General features: G+C 39.0%; 1 protein-coding gene across 3 annotated transcripts in view; it reads right to left on the bottom strand.

The window, feature by feature from the left end:
- Positions 1–16,131, bottom strand: part of LOC119885596 (centromere protein P) — a 109,418-nt gene extending 93,287 nt beyond the window's left edge. Inside the window, exons 1-6 of one of the 3 annotated variants that reach the window (XM_038695698.1) lie at positions 16,025–16,131; positions 14,491–14,649; positions 14,187–14,341; positions 10,242–10,333; positions 7,599–7,687; positions 1,415–1,511 (exon numbers count right to left, since the gene is read on the bottom strand). In XM_038695698.1, the coding sequence (XP_038551626.1) occupies positions 1,415–1,511; positions 7,599–7,687; positions 10,242–10,333; positions 14,187–14,341; positions 14,491–14,648 (591 nt within the window). In that variant the 5' untranslated portion in view covers position 14,649; positions 16,025–16,131. Of the gene's footprint in view, positions 1–1,414; positions 1,512–7,598; positions 7,688–10,241; positions 10,334–14,186; positions 14,342–14,490; positions 14,650–15,724; positions 15,964–16,024 lie in introns of those variants that run through there. The other 2 variants (XM_038695699.1, XM_038695697.1) reach the window with 2 other exon arrangements.
- Between the last annotated feature and the right edge of the window lie 89 nt (positions 16,132–16,220).

Raw genomic sequence — 16,220 nt, forward strand, 5'->3', positions numbered from 1 at the left:
CTGACATTTACCATGCCCACACTATTTCACACCCGCTGCATTAGCCTTCATGTTTCTACTCTAAATAGTTTACAAACAATAGCTCCTGTATAAGTGGTGTTTTTTGGAGGTGTCATGGTATCTTATTCATTGTAGATGTTGATGTAGAACTGTCAACCATCTTTTTTACAATATTCTCTGTAACAGGGACTACAGAAGAAAACCCACATACGCAGGCTAAGTCTGGCCTCACACTGTACTAAAAATGCAGTCTAAAACCTCTCTGCTGATGAAGGATGTTAGCGAGATGTTGTGGTCTTTATTTCATTTGCAGCACCGAACACAATACATGACCTTAACACTATTAGGCTGCAACCTGAGCATCTAGCCCATCTCACAGCGCTGTACCCAACGTGAACCTGCCACACGCATTTTACCGATGCCTGGTAGTGAAGCATTACTACCGGTAAAAACAAAGGAAAACATATTTTTTAAGACAAGACAATAGTCACATAAACATATTTAATATTTTAACTATTCAACATTTTGAAAATCATGACCCATCCCTAATATCTATAGTATCTATATGTCCAACCATTCATCCAGCCGTCCATCCAGCTACTGTATCTGTGTGCTTACAAATTTCCAAAGTTTCCCCCAAATTCTCCAGAAGAACAGCATTGATACCGATTTTCATATTTTGGTTTGGAAGCCCAAATCCATGAAGGTAGTGAGACACCATGTTTTAAGGCTTCAGTTGTATAATCATCCAACAAAGGTGTTCTTTTTGAAAATAAGTACAATAACCAAAAATAAGTCAAAGTTGCACATAATGCTAGAGTCCTGTGGGTGGAACAGTGGCTGATGAGGTTGCCAATGCAAAGTCAGTGTAAGAATTTTACTTTTTGAAATGTAAAACCTAAAGCCAGTCCCTTCTTCTAAATGGGACAAGACAACCAGGCTCCTCAACTGATGGATGAGGGTGAAACCAGTAGTGGACAAGCAGAAGTTCCTATTTTAGGTCTGCCTGCACTCACACTGACTGATGGAACATCTGGTCTCCCCACTGAAAGAACTCAGGATGGACTGATGCGTCTTGTCACCCACAAATGATACAGAGATATCATTGAGAAAAAAGTTTAAAATGTGTGTTTCTAGATGTATATACTGTACAAATAATTAAGAAAACCTGCAGCAACCCCACTGGGCCAAAATACGTTCATGTCATGTTTCGAAAAACTGATAAGTCATGTTAAACACACTGTGTCAGAGGAAAGGAATGAACTGGCCAAATACAGTCAGTCCTCCGTATTCATTGTGAGGAACAAATACTTTTCACATGTTAAAATAATTCAACACTACCATGGAAAGCCGGCATGTAAAGGCGAGTTTGCCAGTTAGAAGTCCATTTTGGTGCAGGTTTGTCTTCACTTACCTGGAAGTGTTGGAAGGTTCTACGCCGGTCGTCACATCTATCTGAGAAAGTCCTGAGAGTTCTGAAGAACAGCAGAAGATCCCTGCTCTCCTCCACCCTGAAACGATATTGAAAATATCATTAAAAAATGTGTTAGGGATTTTATATTTATTAGTTAGTAAGCAGTTGACGATGGATGGATGGATAGTTCTGTGCCCTCAAAGTTGATGATTTGAATGATCAATCAGTAAAGGTTTATCAAAATATCCATAACAAAAACGTGACATCATTGAACTGAAAAATGGATGGCAAAATTAAGCAAATGAGAGACTTCCAAAAAAGGTAACAATTGTACAGTATTGGAAAAGGACAAACTGTAAAATGAAGTTGAGGTTGATGGGAGTATCATTAGTTTTGCAGGTATTTGGTCATAAACCAAATTACTGGACAAATTAACATTTCCAACGGTGGGTCGCACTAGAGGAAAGGTCAGGGTCAGGGTCATGAATTAATATCTGTACAAACTTTTAATGACAATCCATCTGAACTTAAAGGTCCAGTGTGTAATATTTAGGAGGACAGATTGACAGAAATGCAATATAATATACATAACTTAATATAACTTGTTTTCAGTGGTGTATAAATACCTTACATAATGAACCTAAATGTTTTTATTACCTTAGAGCCATTTCTATCTACATACACCCTAGGTCCACCCTTACTACTACTCTACAGAGAGCGTTTCGTCACTACGTTGAATACATACGAATGACGAAGAAGTCGTCGTCATTTGGTTCATTAGAAGTAAAAAGATACGCGAAATTTGGACAAATGGAGGTGCACAAATATTATTCAGCACATGAACGTGTCGGCCACCGTAGCTTCTCCTACGCACTTGCAAAGGGAGGGGGGAGAGGTGACTGAGCAATTTGGTTGCAATCCTCACCACTACATGCCACTAAAACTTACACACTGAACCTTTAACTTCAGATGCACTTTAAGCAACTTATAGAAGATGGGAACACTTTGTAATCAAGAATTTGCTTTTCACTCAATGATAAACACAAGAACTTTAAACAAGTGACTCATTATTATTCAGTTATGCTATCTGGGACAATCTGCTATTTTAATATAAAGCACAATTACCAAAAGAGTCGGTCTTCCCTGCAGAGGGTTAAATTTGAACAACTTTTGTCGCATTATTCCAACATTATGGAGGCTTAAGAAATGTTTCTCAATGAACGAACTTAATGGTGACAAAAATTAAGAATAAAAGCTTCTTTAGAAAGTTTCTATAGGTAATACACTCAAAAAGCATAACCTTGTTGCATCTCCAAATGTTCTACCTCTCATACAAAAAAAGTAGAGTAAATCCTGGCCACCCACCACAAAACTGTAAAACATCACTTACAAAAAAAGGTTCTTACTTATATACAATATGCTGTACAACACAATAGCAAGATCACTTAAATATTTGTTTTGTCTGGTTCACTCTGTCTGAGTGAGCCTGGGACAATCTGTGAAAGGCTTTCCAGAGTTTTCCATGGGGGCCCGGGGCTAGACGGCAGCCGGGTGAAGTTTCCAGATGACTGTTATTCCACACAGAGCTGATGGAAACATGGCAGCACCCTCCCATATAATGAAGCACTCCCAAAAATAAAAAGAGAGAGAGACTGATCCTTAGTTTGATATTGTTGTATTGAACTGATTTAGTCCTGAATGAGTGAATTTTGAATTTGGACAGATCACTGCAGATCGAAAGTTTTATTTATTCCAAGTTTCAAAGAGTAATTTGAATGTAGAATAAAACGCATTGATCGACATCTCTTGAAGACAAACTGGGCCTGGATATCTTAACAAATACTGACCAAATTACTATCATTTTTGCTTTGGATGTTCATGGTCCCCTGAAGATGGGTCTGTTCACTCCTTAAACTTTTTACCCTCATAAATCAGACCTACCCAGTAAATTTAACTACCAGTGTGGTTTTAAGTTGACAAAAAAGCTGTGTGGGTGGTAGAACAGTTAACTTAACCTTTGTCGTGTCTATCAAACAAATATTTTGATATAAAATGTATATTTATTTATTTATTTCTGTGAGTTGTGTTACAACAACCTGTATGGCTGCGACCAGCTCATCAAGTTTTTGTGATTCTGACAAAGGAGGATGAAATCTAGTCCTCATCATGCCTAACAAAGCTCAGATTGGCTCAGATGTTTTTCCAACTATCTATGGATAGACCATAAAATGTACTGATCACGTTCATGTTCCCCAGAAGATGAATACTTTGATTTTAAGAACCCCATGTCATTTAAATAATTCAATGTTTAGCCGTATCCACACAAAAAACAAATCAGAGTCAGTCATCTTTAAATCTGAAATCCATTTTTTTTATGACTACACAGGAAAACTAGTTTACACAGTCCAAAATACACAAATGTATGCTGTAAATCTCCCTTTTAGCTTCAGAGCTGACTGATATCTCCTGCTGCTGCACTGTTTGGCCTCATATTATCAGCCTGGCTTAGACCAGGAAACACAAACTGTACTTCAGAAACCTGACAGCCTGGATCAGTGTTTCTTCAACTGCAGGCTGGGAGTCAAAACAGTTCATGGATGAGTTGGCTTGGATCCCCTCAAGACAACAGCAAAGCTCTGTTTTAATGGCAGATGTTCATAAGGAAGCTTGACATAATCCAGTCTGCCTTGAATCCTCTAAGCCCATCCCACAATGCACTGCCTCAACAGGATTTCCACATCTTAGTCACTTGCAGATAGTTTTCAACTGATGAACAGTTTGATAAAAGTGAGACCAAGTCTACAATTTTTTATAGGCTGTTTACATGAGAAAACGATGTGCACAGTACATTTTCCAATACCTTCCTACTATCTGTGATCACCTATACTGTGTGGTAATACAGCAAAATTCACCTTTAAGTTGATGTCATTTAGACAATTCACTGTTTTTAATATTCCGGCTTAAATAGTAAGTGGAAAACAGGCAACATAAACATTTGGGCTTCAAGTCTATTTTCTTCAGTCTTACACATGTAACTACAGTGATTCTGACAGAGGACTGAAGCTGAACTGACTTGCTGCTTTTACACAGCTTGTGCAGACACCGTGTTACTTTGAATACTAACAAAGAAACCACGTCAGAGAGACTGAGGGCAGATGTGGAAACGACGTGTCTGCTACCTGCTGGGGTGGTGATGGGCCAGTGGATAAGACACATGCCTTTGGCAAGAGAGACCGGGATTCAAATCCACACTACGACACAATGTGTCCCTGAGCAAGATACTTAACCCCTTGTTGCTAGTTGGATAACGGCGTCAGCTAAATTAATAAATGTAAATGCTAAATAAAAAATAAAAATCAGTGTCAGTATTTACCTTTAGCAGCTTGATTTAACAAAGAACATTGGTCTGATTTGAACTGTAAAACTATGACTGACTTTCTCTTTCTTTCTTTCTGTCTCTCTCTCTCTCTCTCACACACACAGACAGACTTGGAGAAGGCAGCAGTGTGTCAGAATCATTATCTCCAGTATTTTTCCATCCGTTTTTTGCCAGATTCTGCAGACTGGACCATACAATCCAGATGTGGTTTGGCCTCAGATATAGGGCAAATCAGACTATTGCTCAGTGGTGCTGATCCACTTTCTGGCAGACTGTGGTTATCAGGACAGAAAATGCACCAGAGTACATTAACACAACACCTTAAACACATTTAGTGTATATTAACACAATGAGAGAGCTTCACTTAGAAGTAATAGGAGTTAAGAACAAAGCAGGTGCTCCTGATGAATAGTGTCAGCAAGCGTGAGACTGGAGTTCACCAGAAATTCAAGGCAAACTGCTTTGTTGCATGCCAAAACACATGCCAATCGTGTATTGTCAGTTCTGGTTATTTAAAAAATAACCAGTACTGACACAAGCGAAGGCCACTGGATGCGACAGCATGACTGGAAAATGTATTGATTTTTCGCTGCAGTGATTCTCTTGAAAGATTCAACATCGATGGTGACATTATCTTACTCTTTTTTTTTTTTTAAATAGCTCGTTATGAATACATTTTGGGGGGAATTAGAAAAGAGCAGCTACAATGTTAAAGACAAATAATAACAAATAACATAACAACGGTTTTACTCTGTTCTTCCAAACATTAAAGAGGGACTACACACTAAATTACTGTTCTGTTCATTGTATGCATAATTACATAGATTCTTGTTGACATATGATGTTAATACTGGTGATTTCCAATTCCAACTAAATTCATAGTTTGTTAATAAAAAAAATAAAAAAATAAAAACTGCTCAGAATTAGATTATGTCTGTCTGCTTGGGTTAAAAAAAATGTTTCAGCTGAATTCTCTGGCCCCTCTTTTACTGTGATTTAATAGACAAGATCCGGAAGGTTAAAAAGCACCTGGTAGGTTGGATGGTGATAACTCTTGTTCTTTTTGTGGACATTTATTCTTTCAGTGTGGAACAATAAGATTTTGGTCTGATGTAAATTCTCATTTGTTCAATACCACTAATGTCATTCGCTGTTTTATTCTTAAATATTTAAATTTGTTATGACAATATCAGTAACAAATCTCTAAACCATGTCGTAAATGTTTTCATGTTATGAGGAAATTCTTTATTCACTCTGAGAAAATATTGAAAAATTTAATTTAACTCCATTTTAAAAAAGCAGCAGGTTCTTACATGATTACAGAAAAATATTTGATGAAACCCCCTGAATTGATCTTTTCTAATCCTGTCCTTATTTATCTTGTTTTGTACTATTATAATTATTTAATTTTTAACTTGTGTCTCTCATTGCATTGATTTATTTAGTTTTCATCCCTTAATTTTTAATATTTACATATATACAATTTTTTATTTATTTATTTTTTTAACCAGCTCTCGTGTTGTGGGCTTGTTTGTTTCTGACATAATATACATCTTTTTTCAGTTGAATAAAACTGGAAAAAGCTGGGGGGAAAAAACATCAAATAAGCACCTGGTCGGAAAGAAATAATGACCAAAGCTCATTAGTTTAGACATTGCTGAGTAAATATCAACAGCCCAGATTTTGAACAGTCACAACAGAAAAAGAACAGGTGTAACTAATATTTATGATGGCTGTGCTCCATTTACAGGCAGGTGTGCCAGTAAGTCAGCACACCTAAATGGAATGCAGCCGTTGTGAATGTAATGAGTTACACCTGTGTTTGACAAGTCAAACGGCTGTGAGAAAGGCTTGTTGTGTGTGGGATACATGAGTAAGGAAGATCAGCTGGACAACACTGTTTGACATCTTCTTCTACTTTAATAAACACTAGAGTAGAACTAAACAGACAGCTTCATCCTCACAGAAATAATATCCAATATTAAGTGAAAGAGTTGGACTGAACAGACACATAGTGTAAATAAATTACAAACTGAGTGGCCGCTCAGCTCTGCTTCACCCCCGTGAAAATACACATATGGATATCAGAATGTGTAGCCATATATGATAATTGAATTTGCGCTTCCGAAACCATGGGCATCAACCTGCTGCTCTAACAGCCTCAATGCTTCTAGTTTCAGGCCCTGAACCCCTAACTGCTCCCCGGGCATGCACAACAGCTGACCACTGCTCCTAATTAGGATGGAATAAATGCACAGAGCAAATGTTGCATGCTTAATATTCACTCATTTAATATTTATGCATTACCTTCAGTGGACATTACATCACAACAGGTTCACTGAACTCAAGACAAATATGAGTGCACCTTTAGAATGTATTGGAGTGTGAGGGTGCAGTTTATTAAAGATCAGAAATGAATGAAAAAAAGTCTGTTAAACAGAATAGATATGCATTTTTACACATTTCATTAATGTTGATTATAACAAGTAATTAATCATCCTTATAATAAATTATAAGCTTGAGAAATCTGAAAAACCTCAATATTCGTTTCAGTTTTATTTATATAGCGCCAAATTGTAACAGAGGTTATCTCAGGGCAATTTTCATATAGAGCAGGTCTATATGGCACAACTAAAGGTTGGTCACTCTAAAAAGTTTTGCTGAAGAAAAGGTTTACTCCACATGCATGCGACAACTCACAAACAGGATCAGTGGAGATGATGTGGTAGAACATCCTCAAGGAGGAGGAGTGGGCATGATTTTTCCCCCCAGATCAGCTTAACATCAATATGCAGTGTTTCTTACCCAGATAGGAAACTGCTGAAGTTCTGCAGGTCGCTGGCATCCATGACCACATTCAGATCACTGATTGTCCTCTCAGATCTCTCACCATTCTACAGGCCAAAACACACCATCATTACTCATTTAAAAACAGACCTGCTTATTCACAGTGCATGTAGGTAAATTAAGGGAAAAAACATTAAAAAGAACATTAGTATAGATTAGCATAGATATAGTAACAGCTATTCAACCACACAGTGACAAAAAGACTTCAGGAAGCTGCTCATTGTCACTGCAACCGGCTGTTTGTCAACAAGAAATACACACTGTTGGCAATTCATTACTGTTGTATGAGGCTGCATTAGTTTTAGCAAGGTGTACCTAATAAAGTGGCAACTTATGAGTCTTTCCAACACATAAGTGCCCCTAAATCCACAAACTGCGGTCTTTATATTTCTGTTTGTGTTCTGATTAAACAAACATGATACAACATCTTAATTAGTGAGCTGTTGCTAGGTGTATTTTTTAAACTTTGGAAAGAGCCAGGCAACGGTTTCTCAAAAAATCTCATTCTCAGGAAGAAAGAAAGTAAGTACGTTTCCCCAAAATGTTGAACTATTCCTTTAAACATCTATCGCCATGTTAAGGAGAAAGGGGTTCCATATTTAGGGGTGGGGGGGGCATAAATCATATCTATGGATGGTATTGCAAGGGTTACAAGTTGCACCAATAAGGCACTTTTATAGGTTACTGTAAGCTGTACTAGCTCACATCATGTTGCAATATAAAATCTAAGTATTAATCAAAATAAAATAAAGGGTTAGAACAGATTGTGTTTACAAAATGACTCAATACACAGCCAAATAATTAATGTCTTTATCAAAACAAGTCAAAACTTCAGTTTAATGACACTTCATGAGCCAGGAGTGTATCAATGAAACCAGCTGTTCTGATGGTTAATCCAGTTAGGATGAAAGCCAGAAGACTGCTGGGTCTACATGAAGCTGGTTTACAGATCACAATACAGATTCACCCTACAATAAAATTATGATTAATGCTGACTTTTATCGGCTGATGTTGAGGGTCAACCATCATTTTAGTTAAACTGTGACGGCCCAAAGTGTGGCTCTAACAAGCCTCATAAGCCACATATTGATACATGCAACAACTGAAAGTTGGTATTAAATGTCTGGTCAGACTCATAATCTTGAATAACATATTGTACCTGATTTAATCATAATTCAAGTTGTTTTAGCCTGTACTTTATTTCAAGATCACATTTCTATTTGTCAAAGTGATCATTTTATTATCACTTCTGAAACATGGGCATCATATCAGTACAAGAATCAAAATATTTCAAAAGGATACCCAGCTCTTCTGTACTTGTATAGCGCCTTTCTAGTCTTCCGACCACTCAAAGCGCTTTACACTACAAGTCACATTCACCCATTCACACACACACAGTCACCATCTGAGGAGCAGTCGGTATAGCAGCCACTTCCATCAGTTTATGTATAACATTCTGATTCACACTATCACACCGATGGCACTGCAATGAGGAGCAACTTGGGGATCAATATCTTGCCCAAAGACACTTCAACATGCAGACTGGAGGACCTTTGGTTCAAACCACAAACTTTCTGATTAGTGGACGACCCGCTCTACCTCTAAGCCACAGCTGCTCATTTATTCTTTATACTTGTGTATGAAGAATAAAATGAGACATGTTAAAATGTATAGTTTTCTAATCGGAGCTTTAACTTAGTGTGAGACACCATAAAATACAAAACACTTTTAGAAGAGTGCTTTTATTCTGAAAAGATGACATTTAAACCAGAGATGTTATTGTTGCCAGGGACACGACTTTACCTAAAACCACCTGACAGTTTCTTCCTCTGAGGCAGTTTGGTCTAATGTCCGATTGGATGACTTAAGACCTGACCATGATTTTTCCTTGTTTAAGTGTTTTGCATGTCTGACAGCTGCTGCTGAGGTCTGAGGAGCTTCTAAAATCTAAACTGTGCACTTTATACCTCACCAGTGAAACACTGAACATGGCCCTCTGTCGCTCTCTGCTGGCAGGAAACAGCATCAGTTCCCAATAACAAAGTCAACTACCAGAACCATTTTCAACATGCCCTTTGTCTCTCTAAAAATGTGTATACATATTTCTAGACTAGATCACTCTAAAAGAAAATCTAAAATGTGCTGGATCCAAACATGAAAATAAAAAGCACCATTGATCACTGCTTGACAAAAAGCTTAGACAATAAATTGTGCAAAAGTAAAGCATACAAGTGTGTGCATGCTTTAATGCCTTTTCATTTACACGTCTAAATTTAAAAATATTCTCTGAAATCGCGTGCAGAGCTCATCAGTACAGCTGTTGAGTTTACTGTTTTTACTAATATTGTGGACAATATAATCTTCTTGAGACTGAGGTTTGGGCTAGAGTTGTTTTTGATGTCTGGATACTGGATACAGAGATAAAGTTGTTTGAAAATAATACAGAAATCAAAGGAGAAACTGGATGGACTGTGTATCAGTCTGGAAAATGGAATTCCAGAGGGAGATTTATCAGCAAACAGGAATGGTGGCCACAGTGGGGTTTGGACCAGAGACCCTCCATCTCTACAACGGATTATCTGAATGAAAGAAATTACTTACCTTGACCTCAGAGAGCTGGAACTCCACCTGAAAGACCAGTTCTGAGCAGTGACCTGATACACAGAGCTGCTGGACCAGCTTACTGCCACCTACTAGACACACAAACACACCAATGAAGGTACATTTTTAGAGTGTGAGTGACCCATTTAAAAGTGCTCAGTGGAGTTTTCTTGTAAACAAACAAATGTTAGGATTACATCCAGTCTTTCTCACCACAATGAATGCATTCTGTTCATCTTTGAGGACTAACAAAAGTGTTGAATATATTCATTTCCTGCAAAGTTGAAGTTTCAATATTTAAAATATTGTATTGTTTACATGTGGACAGTGTTCTTCCCTGCCTTTGGTGGCACATTTCATGGTGCGTTACCACTGCCAACTCTCGATCACTGCAATCTTCAGCATTGCTCCATAGCACTGCTAGTGGCTAAAAACTCCACAGGGTACCTTTAACCTTGTGTGGCCATGATAGTAAGAAGCATGGGGACAGGGTACTAAACTGTAGTAACACTATGGGTAAATAATAGGAACAATATACACTCTCTGGCCACTTTATTAGGTACACCTGTTCAATCAGCCAATCACATGGCAGCAACCCAATGTATTTAGGCATGTAGAAGTGTTCAAGACAATTTACTTAAGTTCAAAACGAGCGTCAGAATGGGGAAGAAAGGGGATTCAAGAGACTTTGTGGCATGGTTGTTGGTGCCAGACGGGCTGGTCTGAGTATTTCAAAAACTGCTGATCTCTAGGGATAGCCAACTCTAGGGTTTGCAGAGAATGGTCTGAAAAAGAGAAAATACCCAGTGACCGGCACGAAAACGCCTGGTTGATATCAGAGGAGAATGGGCAGACTGGTTCGAGATTACAGAAAGGCAACAGTAACTCAAATAAGCACTCGTTACAACCAAGGTATGAAGAATAAGATCTCTGAACGCACAACACATCAAACCTTAAAGCAGATGGGCTACAGCAGCAGAAGACCATATTGGGTGCTACTCCTGTCCACTAAGCATAGGAAACTGAGGCTACAATTCACACAGGCTCACCAAAATTGGACAAAACAAGGTTGGAAAAACATTGCCTGATGAGTCTCGATTTCAGCCAAAATTATATAGCTGCAGTATTGCTATCCGGCCAGCTAGTTGGGATTTACTTTTTTTTTATTTATTTTTTTACATTTATTCATTTAGCTTTTACCCAAAGTGACTTACAATTGCTATTTGTGTCAGAGGTCACACGCCTCTGGAGCAACGAGGGGTTAAGTCTCTTGCTCAGGGACACACTGGTGTCTCACAGTGGATTCGAACCCGGGTCTCTCACACCAAAGGCATGTGTCTTATCCACAGCCCCATCACCACACAGTGTCAAAGAAAACAAGGGTCCTACAAATGCAGTTCTGGTCATAGATTGCGGTCCTGAAACTGCAGCCTCCGGTACTGCAGCTACATAATACTCATTTCAGCTACAACATTCAGATGGTAGGGTCAGAATTTGGCGTCAACAACATATAAGCATGGATCCATCCTGCGTTGTATCAACGGTTCAGGCTGGCAGCTAGGTAAAAAAAATTGATTCTTAGATGCATTGCGATGCGGACGTGGAAGATTCTGAATCCTGAATGTAAAAAAAAATATTATTATACAGTGGGGAGAACAAGTATTTGATACACTGCTGATTTTGCAGGTTTTCCTACTTACAAAGCATGTAGAGGTCTGTCATTTTTATCATAGGTACATTTCAACTATGAGAGACAGAATCTAAAACAAAAATCCAGAAAATCACATTGTATGATTTTTAAATAATTAATTTGCAATTTATTGCATGACATAAATATTTGATCACCTACGAACCAGTAAGAATTCCGTCTCTCAGACCTGTTAGTTCTTTAAGAAGCCCTCCTGTTCTCCACTCATTACCTGTATTAACTGCATCTGTTTGAACTCGTTACCTGTATAAAAGTCACCTGTCCACACACTCAATCAAACAGACTCCAACCTCTCCACAATGGCCAAGACCAGAGAGCTGTGTAAGGACATCAGGGATAAAATTGTAGACCTGCACAAGCCTGGGATGGGCTACAGGACAATAGGCAAGCAGCTTGGTGAGAAGGCAACAATTGTTGGCGCAATTATTAGAAAATGGAAGAAGTTCAAGATGAAGGTCAATCTCCCTCGGTCTGGGGCTCCATGCCAGATCTCACTTGTGGGGCATTAATGATCTTGAGGAAGGTGAGGGATCAGCCCAGAACTACACAGCAGGACCTGGTCAATGACATGAAGAGAGCTGGGATCACAGTCTCGAAGAAAACCATTAGTAACACACTACGCTGTCATGGATAAAAATCTTTGGGGATACTTTTCTGCAAAGGGGACAGGATGACTGCACCGTATTGAGGGAGGATGGATGGGGCCATGTATCGCGAGATCTTGGCCAACAACCTCCTTCCCTCAGTAAGAGCATTGAAGATTCGTCGTGGCTGGGTCTTTCAGCGTCCAACGACCCGAAACACACAGCCAGGGCAACTAAGGAGTGGCTCCATAAGAAGCATCTCAAGGTCCTGGAGGGGCCTAGCCAGTCTCCAGACCTGAACCCAATAGAAAATCTTTGAAGGGAGCTGAAAGTCCTTATTGCCCAGCGACAGCCCCGAAACCTGAAGGATCTGGAGAAGGTCTGTATGGAGGAGTGGGCCAAAATCCCTGCTGCAGTGTGTGCAAACCTGGTCAAGAACTACAGAAAACTTATGATCTGTTATTGCAAACAAAGGTTTCTGTACCAAATATTAAGTTCTGCTTTTCTGACGTATCAAATACTTAATCATGAAATAAAATGCAAATTATTTAAAAATCATACAATGTGATTTTCTGGATTTTTGTTTTAGATTCCATCTCTCACAGTTGAAGTGTACCTATGATAAAAATGACAGACCTCTACATGCTTTGTAAGTAGGAAAACCTACAAAATCAGCAGTGTATGTATACATATAGGAATTTGACTATGGCTCATACATTGCTCACGATGTGCCTACTCATAGAAGCAATAATCCGACACAAACTACAGTCTACTGAACACACACACCATTAACCAAAACAACAGACCTCTACATGCTTTGTAAGTAGGAAAACCTACAAAATCAGCAGTGTATCAAATACTTGTTCTCCCCACTGTAATAAATATAGGGCTGGGCATGTTGGCGCCCTGAAATGCTTAGTAATCATCCAGGGATCCGGTATTGAAATAAGTGATGCATCGATAATTGTTTTATAATCTCATCGCAGCCCTCTGAATCGTACTCAAATCGAATCGTGAGGTGCCCAGAGATTCCCACTCCTACTGATGGTGGTAGTGTAATGGTGTGGGTGATATTTTCTTGGCACACTTTGGGCCCCTATGTACCAATTGAGCATTGTTTAAACATGACAGCCTACCTGAGTATTGCTGCTGACCATGTCCATCCTTTATGACCAAAGTGTACCCATCTTCTGTTGGCTACTTCCAGCAGGATAATGCACCATGTCACAAAGCTCAAATCATCTCAAACTGTTTTTTTGAACATGACGTTCACTGTACTCCAATGGCCTCCACAGTCACCAGATCTCAATCCAATAGAGCACCTTTGGGATGTGGTGGAACGGGAGATTTGCATCATGGATGTGCTGCCGACAAATCTTCAGCAACTCTGTGACGCTATCATGTCAATATGGACCTGAGGAATGTTTCCAACACCTTGTTGAAAGTATGCCACAAAGAATTAAGGCAGTTCTGAAGGCAAACGCGGTACTAGCAAGGTGTACCTAATAAAGTGGCCAGTGAGTATACTGTACATATGAAGAATTAGGGTTGCAACTAATTTGCTGGTAATTTTCCTGGTTCATTGATTCATTTCACCTATAAAACGTCAGAAAACAGAGAAAGCTGTGGATTCAGACAGAGCTATACTCTTACTGCTTTGCAGAGTCTTTCTGGTGCAGCTGTCCAGGCTGATGCCATTCATGCGTGTCTGCTGCTTCAGGTCCTCCTCCAGCTCCTCCAGCTCCTCCTTCAGTCTGGACAGCACCTTCTCCTTCCCCCCTTCTTGTCTCTGTCCACACATGTACAACCTGTGGAGATGGGCTGTTCATTTACAGTTCAGCACTTCTGATTACCATTTTTTTACTTAACCACACACCTCTGCACCACCCAGGGGTCATCAATAGTAAGTTCAGTAGGAAAGATTTAAAAATTAATTAAGAATAAAAATAAAACTCACATGGCATCCTGCATTTGTCCACTGAAGTGGAATGTTATTTCCTTGTGGATGTCCTGCTGGTGGCGCTGCAACGCTGCAACTTCAGCCTGGAGACACTCAATCTGAGCCTCCAGTGATCTCACATCCTCAATGTTCTCCTCGCTCATCTTCTCCTCCATCCTGATTGACAGACAGACAGACAGATTGAATTAAAAAAGCATTTGGAAGTGTCAGTGGGTGAAGAGAACTGCATAAAAACACCAATGAATACAATACAAACAACATGAACAGGCAAATTAGTAGAGCTGCAAGGATTAGTCGATTAATCGATTAGTTGTCGACTAATAAATTAATCGCCAACTATTTTGATAATCGATTAATTGGTTTGAGTATAAATCCTCTGATTCCAGTTTCTTAAATATTAATCTTTTCTGGGGGGGTTTTGCTCCTCTATGACAGTAAACTGAATCTCTATCTGAATTCCCAGTCTGACACATCCAGCAATGTGTCCCCAAAGCCCTATATATCATCTCTGGTGTCCCTGAGAATGTCACTTAACCCCTTTTTGCTCCAGAGGAGTGCGACCGCTGATATATATAGCAATTGTAAGTCGCTTTGGATAAAAGTGTCAGCTAAATGAGTAAATGTAATGTAAATCTTTGGGTGTTGGACAAAACAAGAGTTTTGAGCACATCACCTTGAGTTCTGGGAAACACTGATCAACATTTTTCACCATTTTGACATTTTATGGACCAAACAACTAGTCAAAAAAATCGACAGACAGTCGACTATGAAAATAATTGTTATTTGCAGCCCTAAGACAACTGTCAGAAAAGGGCATAAACAATATACTTGCAAGGTGAGAGGGTGCTATCTAAGACTTGACTTTTTAATATAAAAAAGTCAAAAATATAAAGTGAATATATTATGGGACCACAAGCATTAAAAGGCTATGATATTTTAGTCTGGTAACGAGGTAAATCAGAATCAGCTTTAGACAGATTAGTTAGATAGATATAGATACATCTTTCTTGAACCCGAGGGGAAATTGCGAACATTTGACAGGTATGTATACATACAGGAATTTGACTATGGCTCATACATTGCTCACGATGTGCCTACTCATAGAAGCAATAATCAGACACAAACTACAGTCTACTGAACACACACACCATTAACCAAAACAACAACAATGTAGCCAGATTGACACAACTGTGTAATGAGCAGAGTGCAAATGATACTGGAATAAACTTACAAATAACGTTAGAAGTCTGTTTTTTCCCCACTGTGTTTGAAATATTATGCACTTCCCACCTCAAAGCGTGCCTGGCAGGCTAAGTTATAAAAGAAATACGCTCTAAATTTTATCCACAGCAGTAAAATCTAGTTAACGTTGGCTGAGGTGACGAATTAACGTTAACGTTAGGCGAGGTTAAACAAACTGTCGTGTCTAAACTTCGTCTCCGTTTAGTAAATAAATAGTTACTTTAAAGTGTTAAATTCACAAATATAAACAGGTGTTACTGCTTTATAAAAACTAAACACTTTTCCTCACCTCAGTGATTCAAGTTTCTTCAACCTGACAACCGAAAGAGTTTGGAGCCTCGCGCCCTCCGGACTCTACCACTTAACGCGTGTAGGGGGGTGGGAGGCGATTCTTGTGAAGAAGAGTCAGAAACTGTGCCTCATAGTTTTTACAAATGCCGCAAATTTCTATACGTATATACCTAAAAATTACACGTTAGCGCTTT

This window comes from Micropterus salmoides, unplaced genomic scaffold (genome assembly GCF_014851395.1).
Source record: "Micropterus salmoides isolate LMB-PRFRI ecotype aquatic unplaced genomic scaffold, ASM1485139v1 Ms_hic_scaffold_4, whole genome shotgun sequence".
NCBI classification, from domain to species: Eukaryota; Metazoa; Chordata; class Actinopteri; order Centrarchiformes; family Centrarchidae; genus Micropterus; species Micropterus salmoides.